This window comes from Triticum aestivum, chromosome 5D (assembly GCF_018294505.1).
Source record: "Triticum aestivum cultivar Chinese Spring chromosome 5D, IWGSC CS RefSeq v2.1, whole genome shotgun sequence".
Lineage (NCBI taxonomy): Eukaryota > Viridiplantae > Streptophyta > Magnoliopsida > Poales > Poaceae > Triticum > Triticum aestivum.
In genome coordinates, this window is record NC_057808.1 from 126,255,537 (window position 1) to 126,277,494 (window position 21,958).

General features: G+C 44.4%; 3 protein-coding genes and 1 long non-coding RNA gene across 7 annotated transcripts; 2 read left to right on the plus strand and 2 right to left on the minus strand.

Moving 5' to 3' along the window:
* Positions 1-313: 313 nt before the first annotated feature.
* On the minus strand, positions 314-6,124 carry LOC123119856 (uncharacterized). 4 transcript variants are annotated; one of them, XR_006459019.1, is made up of 6 exons: positions 5,485-6,124; positions 5,309-5,405; positions 4,799-4,910; positions 4,153-4,703; positions 2,014-2,108; positions 314-713 (listed from the first exon to the last, which is right to left on the minus strand). It is a non-coding gene; the product is annotated as an uncharacterized lncRNA (long non-coding RNA). The 4 variants fall into 4 exon arrangements; XR_006459020.1 differs by having other exon boundaries at positions 4,799-4,913; XR_006459017.1 differs by having other exon boundaries at positions 4,153-4,910.
* Positions 6,125-6,410: 286 nt separating this feature from the next.
* LOC123119858 (auxin-binding protein 4) lies at positions 6,411-8,577 on the plus strand. The gene is made up of 5 exons (XM_044539801.1): positions 6,411-6,636; positions 7,060-7,166; positions 7,359-7,556; positions 7,687-7,754; positions 8,278-8,577. Exons 1-5 carry the CDS (start codon positions 6,495-6,497, stop codon positions 8,378-8,380), a joined length of 618 nt encoding a protein of 205 aa, XP_044395736.1. The 5' UTR covers positions 6,411-6,494; the 3' UTR covers positions 8,381-8,577.
* Positions 8,578-9,432: 855 nt separating this feature from the next.
* LOC123119857 (uncharacterized) lies at positions 9,433-10,724 on the plus strand. Its single transcript, XM_044539800.1, has 2 exons — positions 9,433-10,142; positions 10,267-10,724. Exons 1-2 carry the CDS (start codon positions 9,609-9,611, stop codon positions 10,528-10,530), a joined length of 798 nt encoding a protein of 265 aa, XP_044395735.1. The 5' UTR covers positions 9,433-9,608; the 3' UTR covers positions 10,531-10,724.
* Positions 10,725-14,010: 3,286 nt separating this feature from the next.
* On the minus strand, positions 14,011-20,661 carry LOC123119859 (dipeptidyl aminopeptidase 4). The gene is made up of 5 exons (XM_044539802.1): positions 19,908-20,661; positions 17,122-17,328; positions 16,484-16,513; positions 15,290-16,402; positions 14,011-14,817 (listed from the first exon to the last, which is right to left on the minus strand). Exons 1-5 carry the CDS (start codon positions 20,400-20,402, stop codon positions 14,266-14,268), a joined length of 2,397 nt encoding a protein of 798 aa, XP_044395737.1. The 5' UTR covers positions 20,403-20,661; the 3' UTR covers positions 14,011-14,265.
* Between the last annotated feature and the right edge of the window lie 1,297 nt (positions 20,662-21,958).

The following is a 21,958-nucleotide window of genomic DNA, read 5'->3' on the forward strand; positions in this document are numbered from 1 at the left end:
CTGTATGTGGTCCCTAGTGAAATCTCTACAAAGACTTATTTAGGAACGGAGGAAGTAGATTAGTACTATAGGTGGTCTCATTTATTGCCATGCATGACACATAGTAGCATCATATTTGTTATGTTACGGTATTTACCTATGTTACTATAACCATCTCTTTTTTTTAATTGCCTGCCACATAAGCATGTTTACGAGTTCTAAGTGCATGATACTATTTTATGTTACCCCACTATGGCCATCCTGAGTGCCAGGATCACATGTCTGCAACACTATTAACTAGATCGGAATCCGGGTGCCGGTCCAAACATCTTGATCAAGCAGGGAATGCTTAGTCGATAGTAATCCAGGTTTATCATGTGTATTCATATATGATAACAATACAATGAAGGAGAAATATTAAATTGTGATAGGAGCGAGACATAATGGTGCTCAATACCGGCATAAAACTACTCCCTCCGTTCCAAAATATGTTGTTGAAGAAAACGTTACAACCAGGTGAAAACAAAGGAATTTACATCGCTATCCCTGTTTTGAATCGCTATCCCCATCGTCGTCTTCCTCCTTTGCTCCCAGGATTTCAAATCGCTTCTCCTCGTCGCACATCACAAGCACCAGCCCCAGGGTGCAGCAGTTTGATCCACGGCCATGTCCTGGGCGTGGTCCTGTTGGGCATGATCCGCTCCTGTAGTACTCCATGGCGGCTGCTCCTTCTCCTGAAAATCAATTGATCACTTGAGTAATTGAGAAGACCAGAAGCAGTAATTGAGTAGCAGCAATGTGACTCAGATTGTTTCATAGCAGCAGCAATTTGACATACTCCAGCAGTAGTAATTGAATACATCAGCAGAAACAGTAATGCAGTAGTAGCAGCAGGCAACAACAATAGTTTGACATAGCAGCAATAGTTCATCATCAGCAGTTTTACATAACAAATAGTTCAGAGAAGAGAATGAATGTTTGAGTTAACTGAAAAGGTTGGCAGTTAATTTTAATTAAAGGGAAATGTGTACCGAAGAGGGTGTCCTAAAGACAGCGGGGAGAGAGAGAGAGAGAGAGAGAGAGAGAGAGTTTAATGAAGCAAGATGAGAAGAGAAGAGAAATTTTAATTACTGATAGTGCTCAACAGCTACTCCAACAGAGAAATGAAGATGAGAGAAGCTCTAGGGGACAAGAGAGGAGAACCTTTACTGAAATTCTTTGTACTCCTCAACAACTATTGCTAGAGTACTCCATAGCTCCAGAGAAGAGAGTACTCCATATATTAGGCCAAAATTCTTTGTACTCCCAGCATATTACTCCAGCATACTATACTCCCAAAAATTTTGCACCTCGACAACCGTATTCAGAGAAGAGAAGAGCTCAACTACTGAAATTACTGGAATACTCCTCTTGTAAGCAGAGAAGAGAAGAGAAGCTGCACTGCTACTGTTAAGGGAGTACTCCTCTAGAGCTGCACTGCTACTGTTAAGCAGAAAAGAGAAGAGAAGAGAAAGAGAAGAGAAGCTGCACCAGATCAAGTTTTTGAATAACTATTGCACCAGATTAGCTACTGCTCTAGAAAATCACTACACCAGATCAAACTTTTGAACCAGATCAAGCTACTGCACTAGATCACCTTCTCTGAATAACTACTCCATTAACAGAAACAAGCTAGTCCAAAATTAACAGTACTCTGAATACTGTAATTAACTGTACACCTTCTCTGAATAACAGTACACCAGATCAGCTAATCCATTAACAGTAGCTTCATGTGCAAAATTAGCACCTTCTCTGAATATTTACTGCAAGGAATACTATACTTAACAAAACTATAGCAACACTGCAATAATTACTGCTAGGAGTACTGCACCTAATCTTCAGATGGAGTATGTTGAAGAAACTCTCTTCCTCCACTAACCACTATCTTTTTGGAGTACTCTAACTACTCCAAGATGATACTGCAAGTCTCCAAGAAGCTAGTCCAAGATGCTCCAAGATACTGCAAATGCTGAGTCTGGAGAAGAGACGCCCTACCATGTGTGGACTCGTGAGGATGATGACAACATGAGGACGACGGCGCCGCCGCAAATCCGCCGCTCCGCTGCTCCAGCGCAGCTCCACATCCAGTGCTGCTCCACATCCAAAGGGAATTAAAGTGATTGCTCATAATGGATTAGACCAGGATAATAAATTCACACCAAAAACACAACATAGCCAAAGGGCAAGGCAACATAGATATACCAAAAGTATGGCAAACATGACATATTTAGTCATTACCACAAAATGACACAAAGTGCATGTCTAAAGTAGTGATTCAATAATCCAGCGTCTGGTATTTATCAGGGAAGGATGTAATCCAATACAAATCATCAAAGTATAGTACTTCAATAAAAACCATCAATATTTAATATAAAGCAGAATATCTATATTAGTATCCAGGAGTGGTCCAGTGGATTAAGTATAAGGCATCAAGATTTACGATATAACACAAGCCAGGCAAATAATTGGTTTGCATACAAATCAATACAAAGCGTCAAGATTCATGACATAGGAAGGGCAACTTGCCACGCATGACCTGTCCTAAGTCATGTTTCAGCTAGGACAATGCATGCAATGGCTAAGTGTGTCTCGGATTTTGCAAATTCAAAGGACAGTACAACACACTTGACGCAAACGAACCATCCAAAAGGTAGGCAAGAGTCAAGTAGTCACCCATATCCATAATTCTCTAAGGTCCATACAACACATGAATCAGTTTCTTCACCCAATCAATAAGGACTATCGATTATGGAAGCACAAAAGTCGTGTTTGTAAAATGCCGAATTCACCTGCAGACAGGGGGGCAAGCCCACATAGACCACTCAAGACAGGAGCAAGGTAGTCCATAAATATCAAAAGTACTACCCTATGTACGCACAGTGTACGAATCCACCTAAGAATTTTCTTTTCAACATCCTTTGATCTTGATAAGAAGACCATGATCTAGAACGTAAGTAAAAGAGCATTACTGGTAAGGAAAAGCCATCACGGACAAATCTGAAGATCCTCATAAAGCATCATTGAAATTATAACCTGGAATTAACCAAAATCATGGCATCGCTGAAAGTATATATGTACCCAAAATCCAATTATCCATGTGAAATCATAGAGAATCAACCCTCAATCATAAAACAATTGTCTTTGTTCATTTTTTAATTCCAATATGACAAAATCTACACAGAATGACCATAGCCATGGAATAGAACTATTAAATAGCTATCTTATACACAGAATGACCGAAAGATGTCCAATAGATCCTGCACTCCTCCACCTCCCAGCTTCCCAGGATCATTCAAAACATCATAAGCCCGAGCTGACTTCTTGAAGTGACACGTGACATACTATTAGTTAGCCAGGTCAACCAGAAAACATTTTTTTTTAAACATGGTAACCGCCTAAAGCATCAGTACTCACTACCCAGCAAAGCTTGACCGACCCAAGCATCAATAGTCATCTTTAGTTCAGCTAGGTTGATATATGGCAATGGGAATCAAGTAAGTTGTGTATCTAGTATGCATCAGTATTCAGTAGTCAACTTTTTCTGCAACACTAAAGAAACTGGACTTGTAGTAAATTTTTCTCACCATCAAGGATCAATGCACTTTTTTTGAAATATCAATTTAGAAACCAAATGCATCACCAGAAAGATGTAAACATATGGTTGAATATAAATATATATGGCATGTTTGGATGCTGCCCGAGCCAACCCTCCCAATCACGGGCGCACCAAAAAATTGGCGAAGCAATCGGCCGCCCGCTTCTCGCCAAATAATTGGCGTGGAATTGAACTGAGATGTGGAGCTAGCCTGGGCACGCCAAAGAATCGGCGTCCATCCAAACGCATAGCGACCACTCAGTCAATGACCATTTTTTTACTGCTTATTACTTAGTTACTTAGTTATTAAAAAAACTCCAGCTGAAGAATAAAAAAGATGATGTATATAGTCGAAATAAGATCAGGAAGTCAGATGCATACATGCTGTATTAAGAATAAGCTAGCAAGCTAGGTGGGAAGGAACATTTAGATTGTAATGACATAATAAGATGAAAGCAGAAATAAATATTATGCAAGAACTATACAGAAATTACAGAGCAAATAATTTAAGCTTATAATGACATACTAAACCACAATACCAGCTCATCTTCCGCGAGCAGATCGCCGGTTGCATCCAACATGGCCAACATCACGAGAGTGATCCACCGCTCCTCCTCGCTCAGGATGCATGAAAATGTGATTGGCGCCTTAATCACCCTTGGCCGGATCTGCCAATTAAGCAAATGACACAATTGCTGAAGCAACATACCATAAGATATCAAATATGAATTTAAGTAACATGGGACCACTTTAATTAACCCTCCATTTAAGGCCGTGAACTTTATTTGGTGTCATACACAAAACTATGGCAGTAAGATCCTTCACACACAATACCTCATAGTAACTCATGGAAACAAATCAATCAATGGACTCAAGATTTAGAGAATTAATTGTAAGGAGAAAGAAATGGGTGAATCAATGAATGATCACCTGAGTGTACATAGCTGCAAATACTCATGAACTGATATAGCTAAACGCATCAAACAATCTTTCTTACCTCCACATTGATCAACTATTGACAGTCTAAAATCATAGCTCAAGGAAGTAAATAATTTGTGCATAGAGAATATAAGAAAGCAGATCGTGTAATCTGAAATAGAACAACAGAATATTTATGTCAGCATGGGTAGTGAGGAAAGAAATCTCACACATATGCAACAGCAATAAAACCATCAAGTTAGCCACCTGGCAATTAGTTGTCCACACATCTTATTGTCACCTTTGTTAACCAAGCCTTTGAGCAGGCACATGATGATTGTCTCAAGCTTTCTTCTGTTTCATGCCCTAGCTAGAATTTCTGCTAACATAAAGAAAAAAGAGATCACCAGACAAGAAAAAAAGAACAAAGAAAAATGAGACAAATAAGCATGTCAGAGCAGCGCCCAGCACTCACGGCGACATGGAAGTGCTCTCTGAACTACAACCCAGAATAAAAACATGCACAGTTTTCTCTAAATGTTAATATATGCATGGTTTGACAATTCTAACCCAAACAAATAACTCAAAATCAACCCATCTGGATCATGGACAACACATTTAAATCCTAATTAATCAGCGTAATCATTCTTAACAGTAATCCACAACTACAAAACCAAGAAAAACCTTAGTGGACCTAACAGGCATGAGTGATTAGCAAAAAGGGGAACGGGATTGACAGAGATAAACACAGAAGAGTGAGAGACATGAGATCCTCACAATAGCAGCACCATGTACAACGACTTGCATCAACGGCTTGCCGCTCAGCTGGCGGACAACACATCCAGCTCTCACTACATTGAAGACTGTTGGTTTCCTGTATGGAGCAGCAGGAAAAGGGGATCAGAACCATGTGTGTATGGAGGTCTGTGAGAGAGAGGAAACCGATGCATTACCTGCGTGCACGCAAAAAACAAGGACGATGGCAACACGATGATGAACCCTACGGAGCAGCGGCGTGAGCATGTGCTACTCCGGCCGATGGCGACGGCGCCCATCATCGCTGTCGTGCTCGACCTTATGCACACGCACGGCTAGGGTCTGTACCCTGCTCGTGCCCTCGCTCGACGGCCCCGCTGCTCCGTCAGTTCCGACGCCTCGTCGCCGACCGCCGGAGAGGAGAACGAGAGGACGCGGAGGAGGAGGGTGGGCATGGGAGAGGACGGGAGGAGGAGGGTGGTCCCGACAGATCGAGGGAAAAGAGCACGAAGAGAGGGGCAAGAGATCCACGCCATGGCCGTCGCCTGGCCCAGCTTGAGGTCGAGGATGGGTGCCCAGGCGAGCGGCGGCGGCCGGCGGCGGGGCAGGGAGGCGGGAGTGGGTTAGGGTTAGGAGGGAGAGAGAGGCGAGGCGCGAGGAAGAGGAGAGGGGGCGACGCGAGCGCGGGCGGAGCAGACGGGCGCGCCATGGGTCGTCGGCTCGACGAAGGAGATGATGGCGGCGGGGCAAGGAGGCAGGCGCTGTTCTAGGGTTTGGAGGGAGAGGGAGGCGAGGCTGGAGGAACGGGAGGAGGTGGGCGGCGCGAGCGCGAGCGACGGCTAGGTTTTTTTTTCCATGGGAGCCACCCCGTTTTATACGTGTGTGTGTGTGAAATGACAAAAATGCCCTCGGCGGCCATCCAGTTTTACAGGCGGTGGCACGCTGGAGCGTCACTATTCATTGTAGCAGCGGCCAAGGTCTTCCAGGAGTGAGATCCGACGGTCCACAACGCATCAAAAAACCGATCCGACGGCCGAGATTGGCTGAGCTCTAAAAAGGGTTCTCCCAACTAACATAGTAATCTGATTCACAATCGGCGACAAGGTGCGAAAAAACCGAAGAGACACGTGAGAAAGAAAGCGCTAGAAGGGTTCTCCCAACTAACATAGTAGTCTGATTCACACGTGAGAAAGAAAGCGCTAGAAAGATGGCGAGTGGACACACAACAGCTGCGTCCGTCCGTGGGCCCCGCTTCGCCGGCGCCGGCCGCCGCGGCGCCCTCCTCCTCGCGCTGCTCCTCGCCGCCGCGGCCGCCTTACTCCCAGTAGCCGAGCCTTCCTGCCCCCGAGGTTTCCCTTTCCCCTTTCAGTTTACTTCTGCAGTTCTTGGAACTCCCGTTCTCGTCGACACTTCACATTTACTCGTATTAGCCAAGATCATATTTAAAATTTACAAACTGATCTAAGTTCCGAGTAATTTTGAAGGTTAGCTATGAGCTTAAGATAGCAATGAGATATTAGTCAGTTCGAGCCAGTTCAGCACCAGATCTAAGTGTCTTACGGTACCTTTGTCTAGCAAGTACACCGGAGCACTGGATAACAGTCAGTTCAGTTCTAGCAACTGCTAACTAAATGCATCGAGTTCTAGTCATCTAGTGTATCTACCTACCCAAGCTAATCTCTGTTCTAGCAAGTCTTTCTAGTGTATGCAGCCAAACTGAGTTACTGATCTCAGTTCTACCAAGTGCTAACTATATCTACCGTCTTATCCAGACAATTCAGTCGTGAAAGATATAAACAAAATGCACCAGAGCAACTATGGAATTGGAGGATTCTCGCATATAACCGTTGCCGGTGCGCTAGCTCACGGCATGAAGGAGGTAAGCAATCAATCCAGGAACCAGACTGTACTTGAGTTTCTCCCATTTCGTGTTGCTATGAATTTATGCAGACCTTTACTTGCATGTACTCATGTATATACATGGTTTCTTTGGTTCATCTGTATTGGAAAATGTGCCGATCTAAGATGGAGCTGTTCTTTCTTGTTTATTATGTGAAATGCTTTCCTCTAGGTGGAGGTGTGGCTCCAAACAATTAGTGCCGGCCAGAGGACACCTATCCACAGACACTCGTGTGAGGTCTTTGTTGTCCTCAAAGGGAGAGGCACTCTCTTGCTGGGGTCGACCTCACTGCCGTACCTGGGAACGCCTCAGGAGATTCCTGTCTTTCAGAATAGCACATTCACAGTTCCTATAAATGATCCACACCAGGTAAAGATGATGGATGGCTATCGCTATTATTTAGCACACTCGTAGTCATGAAACCATCGCTAGATTTTAAGATTATGCATGGGAATCCATTTGCATGCTAGTGCTTACACCATGCTCCTTTTGATTGCAGGTTTGGAATTCTGATGAACATGAAGATTTACAGGTGCTTGTGATCATATCGCGCCCACCTGTGAAGATGTATGTATACCTTGCTTGAATGTCTTATCCTGTAGTAGTTGACAACATAAACTGAATTGATTTGCTCATACCCATCACTGTGGAGTAACTTGTGTTGGGTGCTATACACACATGTTGCCAAAACCAACTTTATCCCCAAACCGCTGCTTGTTCAGTACTGAAAAAAAACAGTTTCAAAGGTGGGAAAATGGCATAGTGTTTTATTTTGGACAATTTTCTTCCTTTAAAATCCAACATTTGAAGTTCGAACACAATCTAAGTACCAAGAACCTTTTCATACGTCCTCATAAGTACAACAAAACATCGATGACTTAATTTCCAAATCTTACAAAGTAAATACCCGTAATTTGAAATGAACATGAAACACTGTCACAGATCGCTCGACAGGTCCTCCACGAATCTTCCTCTGATGTTGTGTCCAGTTGTCACACATTTGACATGTTAGTTCGATATGAACATTGCATCTGTGGATGTCAAATACTACTCTAGTGTTTTTTGATATCTGAAATGTTGCTTGTTGTAGATTTTTGTATGAAGATTGGAGTATGCCTCACACAGCGGCGAAGTTGAAGTTCCCCTTCGTCTGGGATGAGGACTGCTTAGACGCACCTAAAGATGAACTGTAGGTTGGAAAGTGCTCACATGGCAGCGCATCGGCCTCAGTCAGCGTACTGATGAAGTGCGGTGTACAGCTTGCCTGCCTCCTAATAATGCGCATGTCTGTAACATCCTTTCTCTTGGAACAATATTTTCGTCACGGATTATGTACTTGAGAGCATGAAGCAGCCTTCTGCAGCAAGAACTATTTCCAAATTTTGAATTACCACTGTATTCTTAGTTTCTTACCCCTTCATCCCATAATATAAGAGCGTTTTTACACCAGTGTAGTGTAAATAGTGTAAAAATGTTTTTATATTATGGGACGGAGGGAGTAGCCTGCAAGCGTCGCTGATCTTGGTCAGAGGGTCATTGTTCAGCAGATTTGGTGTTGAATCCTGAACACAATTTTCAACTCTGTATCCTATGGCGCACATGAGTGGATCTAATTCCTTCAACTTGGTAAACGGCCACGAAGCAATTACAGTACTTACTATAGAACATAAATTAGTCAGAGTGGTATCCTGAATGATATATAGCGAAAAGAAGTCACGACTGATAAGGGAAATGATTCTCTTCAACTGACCGATCTTATGTGAACACCCGCCGCCTCCATGTCCGTCGGATGGACTTTTAATCATCCGGTCGGAGCCAAATTTTCCATATCAATGTTGTACAACTGGTTCATTGTTTCAGAAAGAGGTTCTGCAAATAGCCCTTTGTTACAAACCGACTAACCCGCAAAGGCTGGATCCTGCGACACAGCCTATGTTGCAAGAAAATCATGCAACACGACCCATGTTGCTAAAAAAATCTGCAATATGACCCATATTGCAAAATAATAATCTCACAACACAACCTGTCAACCTATGTTACAAAAAACATAACATAACCTCTGTTGGGAATGTCTTCGCAACAAAACATCCGTTGCAAAGTAGATGAACGTTTGGCTGATCGGTCGTGTCAGATCCGATGGCTTGTGAGGTGGCGGATCTATCCGCCGGTCTACGCCTTGCTGCCCCCAACTAATAACCTGAAGAGAATGGCATAGCAAAGCTTAAATGAGTACACCCGCAAAAAAAAAAGCTTAAATGAGTGACTTCTTGGCTCCCAAGTAATCTGGGCTCTCAAGTAGTGGTCGAGTCGGCGATTCGATCGGCTCATATTAGCTGTGCGCCTTTGCCAAATCACACCGGCACGGGCACGGGAACCAAGGAACCATTCGTTTGCGGAGCAGAGCAGAGCGGTGCGGAGGGCATGGAAGCCTCGCGGTTCGGCTTCGGCCGCGACATGGCGGCGGCGTTCAAGTTCGACCCCACCGACGCCGACATCGTCGCCTCCTACCTCCTCCCCCGCGCGGTCGGCCTCGACGAGCCCCACGGCCGCGAGCACGCCGTGATCGACGACGACCCCATGAGCATCCCGCCGTGGGACCTCATGGAGAAGCACAACCACGGGACCAGCGACCAGGCCTTCTTCTTCGGGCCTCCCAGGAACGGGGGCCGCGTCACGCGCGTCGTGCCCGGCAAGGGCGGCGGCACGTGGCAAGGCCAGAATGGCAGGGTCGGGACCGTCACCCTGTTCTGCGATGGCGCCCGCGCCGGCGAGGTGGACATTAGCTACAGGAGGTACGACCTCACCTACAAGCGCGCGGGCGACAAGGCCCCCAGCGGCTGGGTCATGAGCGAGTACCAGATCACCTCGCCGCCGCTCTTGAGCACGGTGCTCACCCGCATCGGATTGATCGTCGCCGCCAGGGAGCAGAGGAAGCGACAGCCGGCCGACCCGGAGGTGAGTAAGGATCGACGCGTTGCGTGCGTGCGTGCGTTGGGCGAACTTTTGGGGGCGAATTCGTCCCTGATTTAGTGATTTGGGGATCCGTTAACTGAAGGTGTTGGTTCTTCTTCTTCTCCAGGCGTTTGCTCAGCAGGGCCCTCACAAGGTGCTGGCCGTCGCAGCCGCAGCCACCGCTGCCGAACATCAACGGGTTTCACCAGCGCCAGTGCAGCCAGGCCCTGACCCGCAAGCCGACGATGGTGCTCTCTACCATGGCGATACTAGCGTCACCGGCGTGGGGGAGAACGGCGGGCACTACACGGTTCCGCTTCTGCTCAACGGCCAAGAGTACTACAAGGACAAGAGCCGCGTCAAACGCAAACGGCGGCGATATGGGGCATGACCCATCCTGATCGAACCTGAATCCAATCGGGAGACGCCCGCCCGTACATTTGGATCACGGAATAGCATGTATGTCATCCGTTTCTAACATTGTTTCTGTGGATCCTTGGTTCTCGACATTCCTGGTTTATTAATCGGGAAGGATATATGGCCTGAATTTGAGACACGATATCGATCATGTTGGGTCCTGGGTCATGTTGATGGATTGCTTTTTGAGACCGTCATGTTGGGTTATGGGACGTGGTTTGGCGTTCTTCTTTTGGGATTAAATAGCACACTAGCCTATTACACCTGATTAATTAGCTACCTCTGCATATGTGCGTAGTCGACGGTCTACACAGAGGCTAATGAACATTGTTGGTTTTCTTGATTGGAAGCCGCTGACGCTGTTGGGACTTGTGATATAGGCACTTGGACGTACCTGATTGTATATCCTGCCCTGAGGGTGCGAACCTCATTAACAAATCTCATGTTGGTGCTTGTGCGATTGGTTGTCCAGGACGGTGTTCTCCCTAAAATATTATAGTACTCCCTTCGTTTTTTTAGTCCGCATATAAGGTTTGGTCAAAGTCAAGATTTGTAGAGTTTGACTAATTTTATATTAAAAAAATATAAACATTCACAATATGAAATCAATATTATCAGATGCACCATGAAACGTATTTTCATACTATATAGTTTTAGTATTGTAGATGTTCATATTTTTTTATATAAATTTGGTCAAACTTTGTGTAGTTTGACTTTGACCAAATCTTATATGCGAAGTAAAAAGAAACGGAGGGAGTACCAAGTATCATGAGAAAGATTTTCTAAGAGGCCACTTAAATTATTTTAGAGGAGTTGACGGTTGTTCATGATGTAGAGGAGAAGTCCGAAGCTATGTTGCTTGGGTTTTTGTGTTCAGAAGATGATTTAGTACATGGGAGGAGCGTCCATAGTCACGTCCTAAGGATATAGTCATGTAGGTAAACCTTGTTAACAATTCTCGATGTCATGCTCATACTGATGTGATTGCTTGTCCTCGGCGGATCAACGTTTGCCATGAAATCTAAGTACTAGCTCCGTCCTGATTTACTGGTTCTCTTCGTATTTTGTGCCAAAATTTGATCATAGATTTAACTAACAAAATGTTAATGCATGTCATAAAAAATTACATTGTTGGATTCGTATTTAAACATAGTTTCCATTTATATAATTTTTTATGACATGCATTAACATTTTGTTAATTCAATCCATGGTCAAAATACTAATGGCCAATAATCCAGGACAAAGGTAATAGTATCATGAGCAAAAGTTTCGAAGAGGCCACATAAATTACTCTAGACGAATTGGCAGTCGTTTATTGTGTAGACGGGAGGTCCGAAACTATGGTGCTTGGGTTTTTGTGCTTGGAAGACGATTTAATATATGGGGACAAGCCCCCGCAGTCATGCCCCGAGGATGTAGCCATGTTGGCGAACCTTGCTAACAAATCTTGATGCCGTGCTCGTGCTTCTGTGATTGTTTGTCTTCGACGGATCAACCTTCGCCTCTCATGAGCAATATTTTTGAAGAGGCTACATAAATTATTCTATAGGAGCTGACAGTTGTTCATGGTGTAGATGAGAGGTTTGAAGCTATGGTGCTTGGGTTTTTGTGTTTGAAAGACAATTTAATATATGGGAAGAAGCCCCGAAACTATGGTGCTTGGGTTTTTGTGCTTGAAAGACGATTTATTATATGGGGACAAGCCTCCGTAGCCATGCCCCGAGGATGTAGCCATGTTGGCGAACCTTGCTAACAAATCTTGATGTCGTGCCCGTGCTTCTGTGATTGTTTGTCTTCGACGGATCAACCTTCGCCTGTCATGAGCAATATTCTTGAAGAGGCTACATAAATTATTGTATAGGAGCTGACAGTTGTTCATGGTGTAGATAAGAGGTTTGAAGCTATAGTGCTTGGGTTTTTGTGTTTGAAAGACAATTTAATATATGGGAAGAAGCCCCGAAACTATGGTGCTTGGGTTTTTGTGCTTGGAAGACGATTTAATATATGAGGACAAGCCCCCATAGTCATGCCCCGAGGATGTAGCCATGTTGGTGAACCTTGCTCACAAATCTCGATTCCGTACTCATGCTTCTGTGATTGTTTGTGTTCGACGGATCAACCTTCACCTGTCATGAGCAATATTTTTGAAGAGGCTACATAAATCATTCTATAGGAGCTGACAGTTGTTCATGGTGTAGATGAGAGGTTTGAAGCTATGGTGCTTGGGTTTTTGTATTCGAAAGACAATTTAGTACATGAGGAGGAGCACCCATAGTCATGTTTATGAACCTCGTTAACAAATCTCGATGTCGTGTTCGTGCTTTCGCGATTGTTTGTCCTCGACGGATCAATGTTCACCTTGAATATTTTAGCAAGTAGTATCTTGAGCAAGATTTTCAAAGAGGCTCCATGCTCGTTCTTGTGTGATCATAGAGTGGTATGCACTCGCAATTGCAAGATCAAAAATGAAAAAAAAGGATTGAGTGCTTTTCCACATATGTAACATATAATTGACTTTAAAGTCTAATATGTCAAGTGGAGATCCAAGAACACCAACTCCTCAAACGGAAGGGCAGTGTCCGAGGCCACTATATTTGAGTGTTTGGCTTGGTGCAATGAAGGTGCATCTTGAGCTCGATAATCAAAACTCTTTATTGAAGCATATTTGTGATCAAAGTGACTACAGTGAATGAATTTTGTTAAACTTCATACACTAGCCAATGCAACCAAAAGTCCGAACTAATGGAAAGGGCTAGTGCAATCCACATATACTATAACACCCCCTCTCACGTGTTACGGGGAAGACAAGTCAACACGTGTAAAGCGATGGCGCGCGAAACTCACGTATGACTCAAAAGGCCTATACGTGGACACAAAAGGGGCATCAACAATTTTTTAGATAAATTGCGAAAGACAGGACTTGAACTCAAGACCTTAACTATGATACCATGTTAAGCTTCATGCACTAGCCAACGTAACCAAAAATCCGAACTAATGGAAAGGGCTAGTGCAATCCACGTATACTGCAACAAACTTCCCCTTATGTCTTCTGCTCACTCCACCCTAAATGCGCCTCCGTGCGTGCCTAGCTAGTCGTCAACCATGTAATCTAACTCATGCTTTTCTAAAATGATACGCAATTGCAAAAAGGAAGAAAAGAGAACGATCTTCGTCCTCCTCTGCTTTCTACCTGCTCCCCTCTATTCTTCCCCAAATCCCTTACCCCTGCCGCTAGGCTATCTCTTCTCCCAGCCTCTCTGTTCTTCCCCAAATCCCTGACCCCTGCCGCTAGGCTATCTCCCTCTTCTCCTCCGATCAGGGACATAACAGCATAGCCCAGGGAGGAGACGCCGCAGTGAATCACGCTAGTGTGATTCTGTGAGCCCACACACTGTGTTCCAATGGAACGCACAGTAGCAAAGAAGGCTACAGCCGAAAGAAAGACACCACAAGGTAGCAAGACCAAATAACATTCTCACCTGGTGTTGAAGTTCCAACATCACATGAAAAAAATTGGATTATTCACTCTGCAACCAGAGCAGCTGACCATTACGGTCCTTATCGCAGACAAGAATCATGCATGTCCCTGCGCTTGCGGATAAATACAGATGATGGGAAATGAAATGAAGTCCACGATATCATACCAACTATCCACGTTAAAGTTACACAGGGCAACAGCAGATTTCTACAGATGAATTTTCTCCCACTCTCATAGGCTTCTCTCCACAAAATCCCAGATCCTCTCCTCCATATAGATCCGGTCGTCTAGCTGGCGTGGCATGTGCCTCTCGTCAGGGAAGAGGAGAATCTCGTACGACTTGCGTTCCGCCATCAAACTGTTGATGAGCCTAGCCGTGTGCCTGAAATGCACGTTCTCGTCAATCATCCCGTGGATGAGGAGCAGCTTCCCCCTGAGATTCTTCACATGGTGCATGATTGACCCGTACTCGTAAGCATCACTATGCTCTGAGGGCAGACCCAGGTACTTCTCTGTGTAAAAGGTATCGTACCCGTCCCATGCAGTCACTGGGGCACCAGACACGGCGCAGCAGAATGTGTCGGAAAACCTTGATAGGCACATTGCCGAGAGAAAACCACCATAACTCCAGCCATACAGACCAATATGTCCAGGCTTCGCAAGGCCTTGCTTTATTAACCACTCAGTACCAGCTAGTTGATCCTCAGCATCGACATGACCAATGTTGTACTTAAGCTGTCCCTCAAAATGCAAACCTCGCCGTGCAGATCCCCGGTTGTCCATCTGCCAGAATATATATTGTCATGAGACCAGTGATAGATATAGGTCATGCCTGGGATGCAAGCTATATGCATCTATCCAATTATGTAATGACATTATGTTCTTATTATTCCATGGTTTGTAATTGTTAGGAGCACAACAAACACAGCAGGTGCATAATAACAGGATTCCGGATTTAAGCCATCACCCTGTTTGAAGATCAACCACTAGCATCAATAATTTTACTTTTATATACAAATGTGCTAGAAAAGGTTGGCATTCTAAAAATAAATCTAGCAGATTCCCTAAAAACTTCCTTCACTTTGTTTGCTTGTACTTGATCACTTCTTTTATGGGTTTCGTGGGTTTATGTTGGGTTTCATATCTAGCCTACGCAAATTGCTTGGGACAAAAGTCTCTGTTGTTGCTGTTGTAAAGAAATGCTACCTAACAAAACCTTGTTGAACGAAATAATACTAATAATAATGATGTTTACCTTCCAGACTAATATTCCCTTACTTCGCAGATACTGAGCCCTCATGTCAACAGTGCTAATCCATGAATCACTAACGAGCTGGACACTGGGACCACCATAAACATTAACAAGTGTTCTGTAGGGAGGCGGTCCATATTTCTTCTCATCAGGAAGATAGAGAGTTCCATAAAATGAAGTCCCATCCTTTCCTGTAAACTGGACCATCTCTGGAGACAGCTGCTGAAACTTTTTAAGTGGCTGAACTGTTAGTGGCTGCTCATACAGAGGCATTATTACACTTCCATCAAGCAAAGAACACAACAGGATCACAGGTGGTGATTTTACTGAGTCATACACATCAATAAACCTTAGCAACTGATGGTCAAGAATTACTGAATGCCGTCCAGTTCCACGAGTCAACCTCTTAGGGGCTTGTAATGGACGGCTCCAATCAGGAAAGAGGTTGGTGCAGTACAGATTTGTCTCCAATGGTCCATCCAGTGTTCCAGTAAAATATATAAGTCCAGAACTCTCATTCACACCAGCAATTTGGTCGACCAACCAGTCACCTTGCGTGATTGGGCCTAAGCACTCACCATTCTTGTCATGAAGATACAAGTGTCTAAATCCTGTCTTCTCACTGGCCCAAATAAACCCACCTGGATGTTTACTACTCACTCCATTGTCTAGAGGAGTGAAACAATCATGTAATGTTATCCATATATCATGCTCTTCTTCAAGTAAGACTTCCCTTTTACCGGTGGCAATATCAAACTTAAGTAGCTTAAGTTTTGTGTGAGCTCTATTGAGAACTTGAACAGCAAGAGCATTATGATGCATCCAGTTAACCCTAGCTAGATATTCTTCATCACCATGTGCTCCATTTGGTTCTCCACAAAGGAGATCCATCCAAGTTACCTCTCCTCCACCGGAAGAAACAACTCCAAGGCGCACTTTAACATTAGCTGCTCCCGCAAAGGGATAAGCATGATCTTCTTGAGCATCTAGACCAACAGAACTTTTGCCCTGATGCATAATTCTGTATAGTGGAATGGCAGATGAATCTACTTCAGTAAATGCAAGGTGTTTACTATCAGGAGACCACCAGAATCCCATCTTCCTTTCCATCTCTTCCTAAATTGAGTAATGCAAAGTATTAGATAGCAGTCACCAAAACAAATTTCATATTAATGCTAATGGACCACCCTCTAGTACCTGAGCAATATACTCAGCAAGTCCATGGACCTGAAAAGAGAGAACAAATACAAATGTTAGATTTGGAGTTTTTCAACACTTACCAAGCATATACAGTTGTAATAATACCGTTAGCAAAAGAACATGCATGATGTACAGTTACATTCATCAATGATTGATGACGATGAATTATTGGTGGAAGGGGGTGAACACTCTTTAGCAGGTTAAGAACATGAATTAAGTTTGCTAGTTACCAGTTAAGTCCAAACATAAGCGAGCTGTTTGGCCCTGGATTTAGCCTATTTTTGTGGCGGGCCAAAAGTTAAACTGGATTAAGAATGTCTTGCTAACAAGAGACTGACACGGAACATCTGACCACAATACTAGCTTATACAATACCAAATCAATACCATTAGATTCATCACTGAATATATTTTCACATCATATAGATATGTTATTGTAAATGTTCATATTGTTCTCTATAAACTTGGTCAAACTTTACAATGTTTGAGTTCCGTCAAAGCTAATATGTAGAGTAAATAAAAACGGAGGGAGTAACATTCTGCTGCCTGCTGAACAAAACTGGACATGGTAACACACAGCAACAGCAAACATGCTCCTATTAAAATACTATTTGCAACAGAACAGCAAGGAACTACCTTTCCACTTTCTCTTGCACCATAGGTCAATTGCCTAGTTTCGCCATCATCAAAACCAAAGTTATATGTCTTGCACTGCAGTTCATCATCCCTGACATATGCAATCATGGTCCCATCTGGAGATAGATGTGGGTCAATAATTGGTGATGTGGAAGAACTTTGTAGCTTGAGTACTGGTTCAGAGCCAGACAGGTCCTGAAAGTAAACCTATTGAAAAAGGAAAAGCTAGTTATACATCTCTTGTGAAATCTAGTGTCTTCAAAGTTGTACAAGTATTTTCAGAAATATCATACCCCCTATCAATACAAGTATATACATGATATATGCATGTTAGCACTAAAGTAACCATAAATGAAAAAGAAACAGCATAGTTCCCAAGTTTCATTCTTTAGACCAAAAATAAAATTACTATTAGAATCATAAGACAGCAGCTACCTAGTAAAACAAAATTAGAATTGGATAAAATGACTAGCAAGGAAAAAAAACTGAAAAAATTCAAGAACCAGAGAGTACTCATGTAAGAAGACAGAATCATTAAACAATGGTTACACAATAATTAGGAGCCGTATTTCACAATAATACTGCAGAGGAGACAAATGTTGTCTATGAGTGGGACCACATACTCCTAAGAGTATAGAATCATTTTCCTAAATATACTCCTACACGTCCGGGGGGAGACACACACACACACACACTCACTCTACACGTCAGAGTACTTACATCTGCATCTCATATACTATAATGTGGTATGACTACCATATCATTTTGAGTATGGTCGTATAGAATTTCTAAGATATTCCAAAGTGAACTCGGAGAAAAAATTGCAAGTGAGCCCTATAGTGTTTAGTATATTTTAAACTTTGTGCATTGTATTACTACTTCCAGTCCTGAGGTCAATAGTTCTTTCACGCGAGGGGTCGATAGTTTGATTTGCAATGAAATATTTCATTTTCCTTTGGGGGGAGGCGGTTACAGTTGCAGTTTTTCTGCTGAATCGAGCACCGACCGGAAGGCTGCCCAGATTGATGCCATTTGAGGGGTGGCACGGGAGAAAGCCCACTGTCCATCATCGTCGCACCTTTCGATCTCTGGTATACATCAAGCCAACTCAGATGAACGTAACCTGCGATGCCATCCTTGATGAAGAGGCGAGCTGGATTGGGAGGCTAGCAACTCAGATCATCTCTGCAGCGACTTCATCATCACAAAGACCAAGCAAGTTGCTCTTGCCGCACCAAGTACAGCTGCGGGGGGGGGGGGGGGGGGGCACCTTCTCCTGTTCCTGCACCATCCCCTGCTCCACAGCCATCTCCAGCATTGCTGCCGGCGACACCAAGCCCAACGTTGTACACACAACCTGAGTTCGTGTCATCGCCGCCCAATGACGTGTCTCATGACGACACACCACTGCGCTACCGAGGCATTGATAACGTGCTCAGCAACGCCCCTGTTCCTCAGGTGGTACGCAAGCTCCTCGGCGACACATGGCTTCGAGAATTAGAGCATCCCTACTTATTTTGTCAGCACCAAAGACTAGCTCACAGACAAACTACCAAAGGCATTAGGGGCAAGCTCGCTTTGATAAGCTTAGTGTAAGGATTCGAATTGTCAAGGAAACATACAGGGATTTTTTTGGTGTGTGTGTAGTGCTTGGGGAGGGGGGGGGGGGGGGGGGGAGCTAGTCAATCTGACTTTTGCCTGATACTGCCAGCTGCTCCAGCGGCATGGTCGGTTTAGCAACCAACTTGCTACGTGCTATACATAGCTCTTCAGGGCAACAATACAAGCTACAGCTTCAGAAAATAACACTCCTGTGTTCAGCTCCTTCTAGTCTGATTCTAACACAGATTACCAAATAAGTAGTATATACACTACTGAAATATTCTTATATGCTACATACAACAGCTACATACTATCCGGTATGAAAGATACTACCTACAATCTACAAAACACATGTTGAACATGTGGTGTTATCATGTTAGTGTGATGAATCATCGGTGTTATTATGAAGGGATTTTTTCATCCTAAATATTGATCTAAAAAGGACATATGAATTCTGATAGATGCAACTGCAGGATTAATAACATTCAATCCATTTTTTGTACAGTTGGTTAAAAACATATCTGTCAAGCCTGGACTGGCATCAGAAGACATGGCATGAGACGACAGGGTGATTAGCGCCAAGTAGCATATCAGGAAAGACTGCACGCTGGACTGGCTAATTTTATACTTGCAAGTGAGATAGAGTGAGGGAATGGCTATACAGCCAAGGCACTGATGTGATGTGACAGATTATCACTGGAGAAAATAAAAGTGAATTCTCCCCAATTATCTGCTTCCTCTCCAAATTCTTCTTCCACACCTCACATCACTTTTTCTTGTTCTGTGTTCTATTCCAATCCCATCATAGGCAGGTTTTTAACAATATTGAACAAGGCAATACAACATTTTCCCTCATACGCAAACAAGATGTCAGCAAGAACTACTCTATGTACGATAACTTGGCACAATTTCTATATGGTAGTGAGTTTTCCTCTCCTGCCAAGTGGGTCGGTTGTGATTCTCATCTCCTAACATGCATCATATATTCATCATATCAATGTTTTATCATATGTATAGCAAGGCAAATCAAACTATCGACCCCTAGCGAGAAAGAACTATTGACCTCGGGACCGGAAGTAGTAATACAATGCACAAAGTAAAGCTACCAAATTCAATCAGATTCAATGAGGCAACGCGTTCATGCACTGAACAAATAGCAGAAGGTTGGAAGGGAAATTACGAACCCCTGAGGGGAGAGGCACGACAATGCCCGCACGAGAAGAGGGGCCGCCAGAGCGACGGGCACGCCACTCGTACCGAGTGACCCCAAGGCCACGCTCCCGGGAACGCTCGCGGCGTAGCCGCTCCTCGGCGGATAAATTGCCCTCCTCGAGCCCACCGCCGTCAGGGGGAGCGAAGAGTAGCTCCTGGCGGCCCTTGGCGGGGTCGAAGGTGAACACCTTGCGGTGGAGCGTTCCGTCGGGGCTGTACAAGAACGCCACTCGCCGGTCGTCGGGGCTAAAGCTGAGCGCCACCGGCGCCCCGTAGCCAGGCAGGGGGTGCTGCACGATATCCTCCACCCGCATGCTGAGACACCCACCGGATTCCTCAATGCCTCCGCAGTCACCGCTGCTACCGGCGACGATGGAGCCGGCTAGGGGCATCTCCGTCTCGCGGCGCGGCTTCTTGCGGTTGTACTGATCCGACCTCTCCGCCCCCGCCACGTCAAGCGATCGCATCGACCGCGAATCAACCGCCGGTAGCTCGGGACTGGCCTCCAGAGATCGCGGTTTGTTTCTTGGGGTTCTTTCCAGGCCGTAATACCGTGATCTTGCGGACGGAGGACAAGAGAGGCGGGATCTCTCCGCCGGGAAGCCAAGAAACGCCGAGCCTTCCCCGCCAGAGAGGTCGGAGAAGGGTCGCCGGAGGGGCGAGGAGGCCGCCGCTTCGGGAAGGGGAGGAGGGGAAGTGATTTTGCGTTGGAGTTTGGTCGTTGGTTGTTCCAAGGAGCCTATCCTTATACTACTAGTATTTGTAAAAAAATGTTCGGCCTATTTCGCATTTTGGTTGGATTATAATTTTGTTAAATGGGTATGGTTGTTGACTTGGTTCTCTGCAATCGTAATATCCTCGACATGGATAAGGGCGTCTTCAATTCAAAGGATTCTTGTAGTAGAATTTTTTCCTATGTTAATCGATTTATTCATTGTTTTAAATTTTATAGGAATTTTTTCAAAGAATTTCCTTGTACAACATATGTTTCATAGAAATGTTGGAATCCACTTAGGGCTCTTTTGATTCAGAGGAATTTCATATCATAGGATTAGAATCCTTACGATTTTTTCATGCATAGACTATTTGATTCGTAGAATTGAAATCCATAGAAAAAATTCAAAGGATTGCTTTGCACTCTATTTTAAAGAAAAAAATCATCCACTCAAAATAATTGTGCAATTTCTTTGTGTTTTTTTTTGGCATCAAACACTCTCTAGTCCAAATTCATATGGTTTGCTAATTCGAGTGAACATGACACTTCAATCATGTATTTTTCTATGGGAAATGATTCGCGCAAATGTTCGTTGGGAACGTCAGTCCAACGAACGCCCCACAGACCGTTGGATATAGAGCACCGACCCTAGAGATGGTTGAGTCGCCACGCCACGTTTTTAGGAGCGTTCGCTATAACCTGTTTTCCGACGAATGTTTCCCTTAGTATTCCTTATCCACCCTCACAAATGTCACTCACTCTCTCATTGTCCTCCCCAATCCAATGCGCCATGACGATTCTCTCGGGGGGGGGGGGGGGAGAAGCAGCCGGCGCAGGTGGTATTCGGTGGCGAGTTTCTACCGGAGTGGCCTTTGGAAGAGGAGGCTGGCGGTCTTCGAGTACTCGTGCAAGAGGCTGACGCTAGGCGTCGTCTGGATAGCGGCGCAAGAAGCGACGGGGTCGGGCACTCGGAGGACCTCGAGCAGCCACGCCCCACTCCCTTCATCGGTGAGCTGAGCGGAGAGACGTCACAGTGGTGCCGGTTGCCCAAGACTGATGAGGACATTCCTACCAAAGTTACACCATAGCCCTTGCTACTACACATATTGGACCAATTACTAGAGTTTGTGCACACCTAGTTACTAGAGTTTGTGCACACCAATTAAATTATCAGGTATATTTGTTTCTTGGTAATGTTTCTAATGCTAACGAGAATATGTTACTGCCTAAATTGGATATATTTGCGTTGCTTAGGAATTAATGGCCTAGCATGGAGGATGAACATGTTGGAAATATGCCTTAGAGATA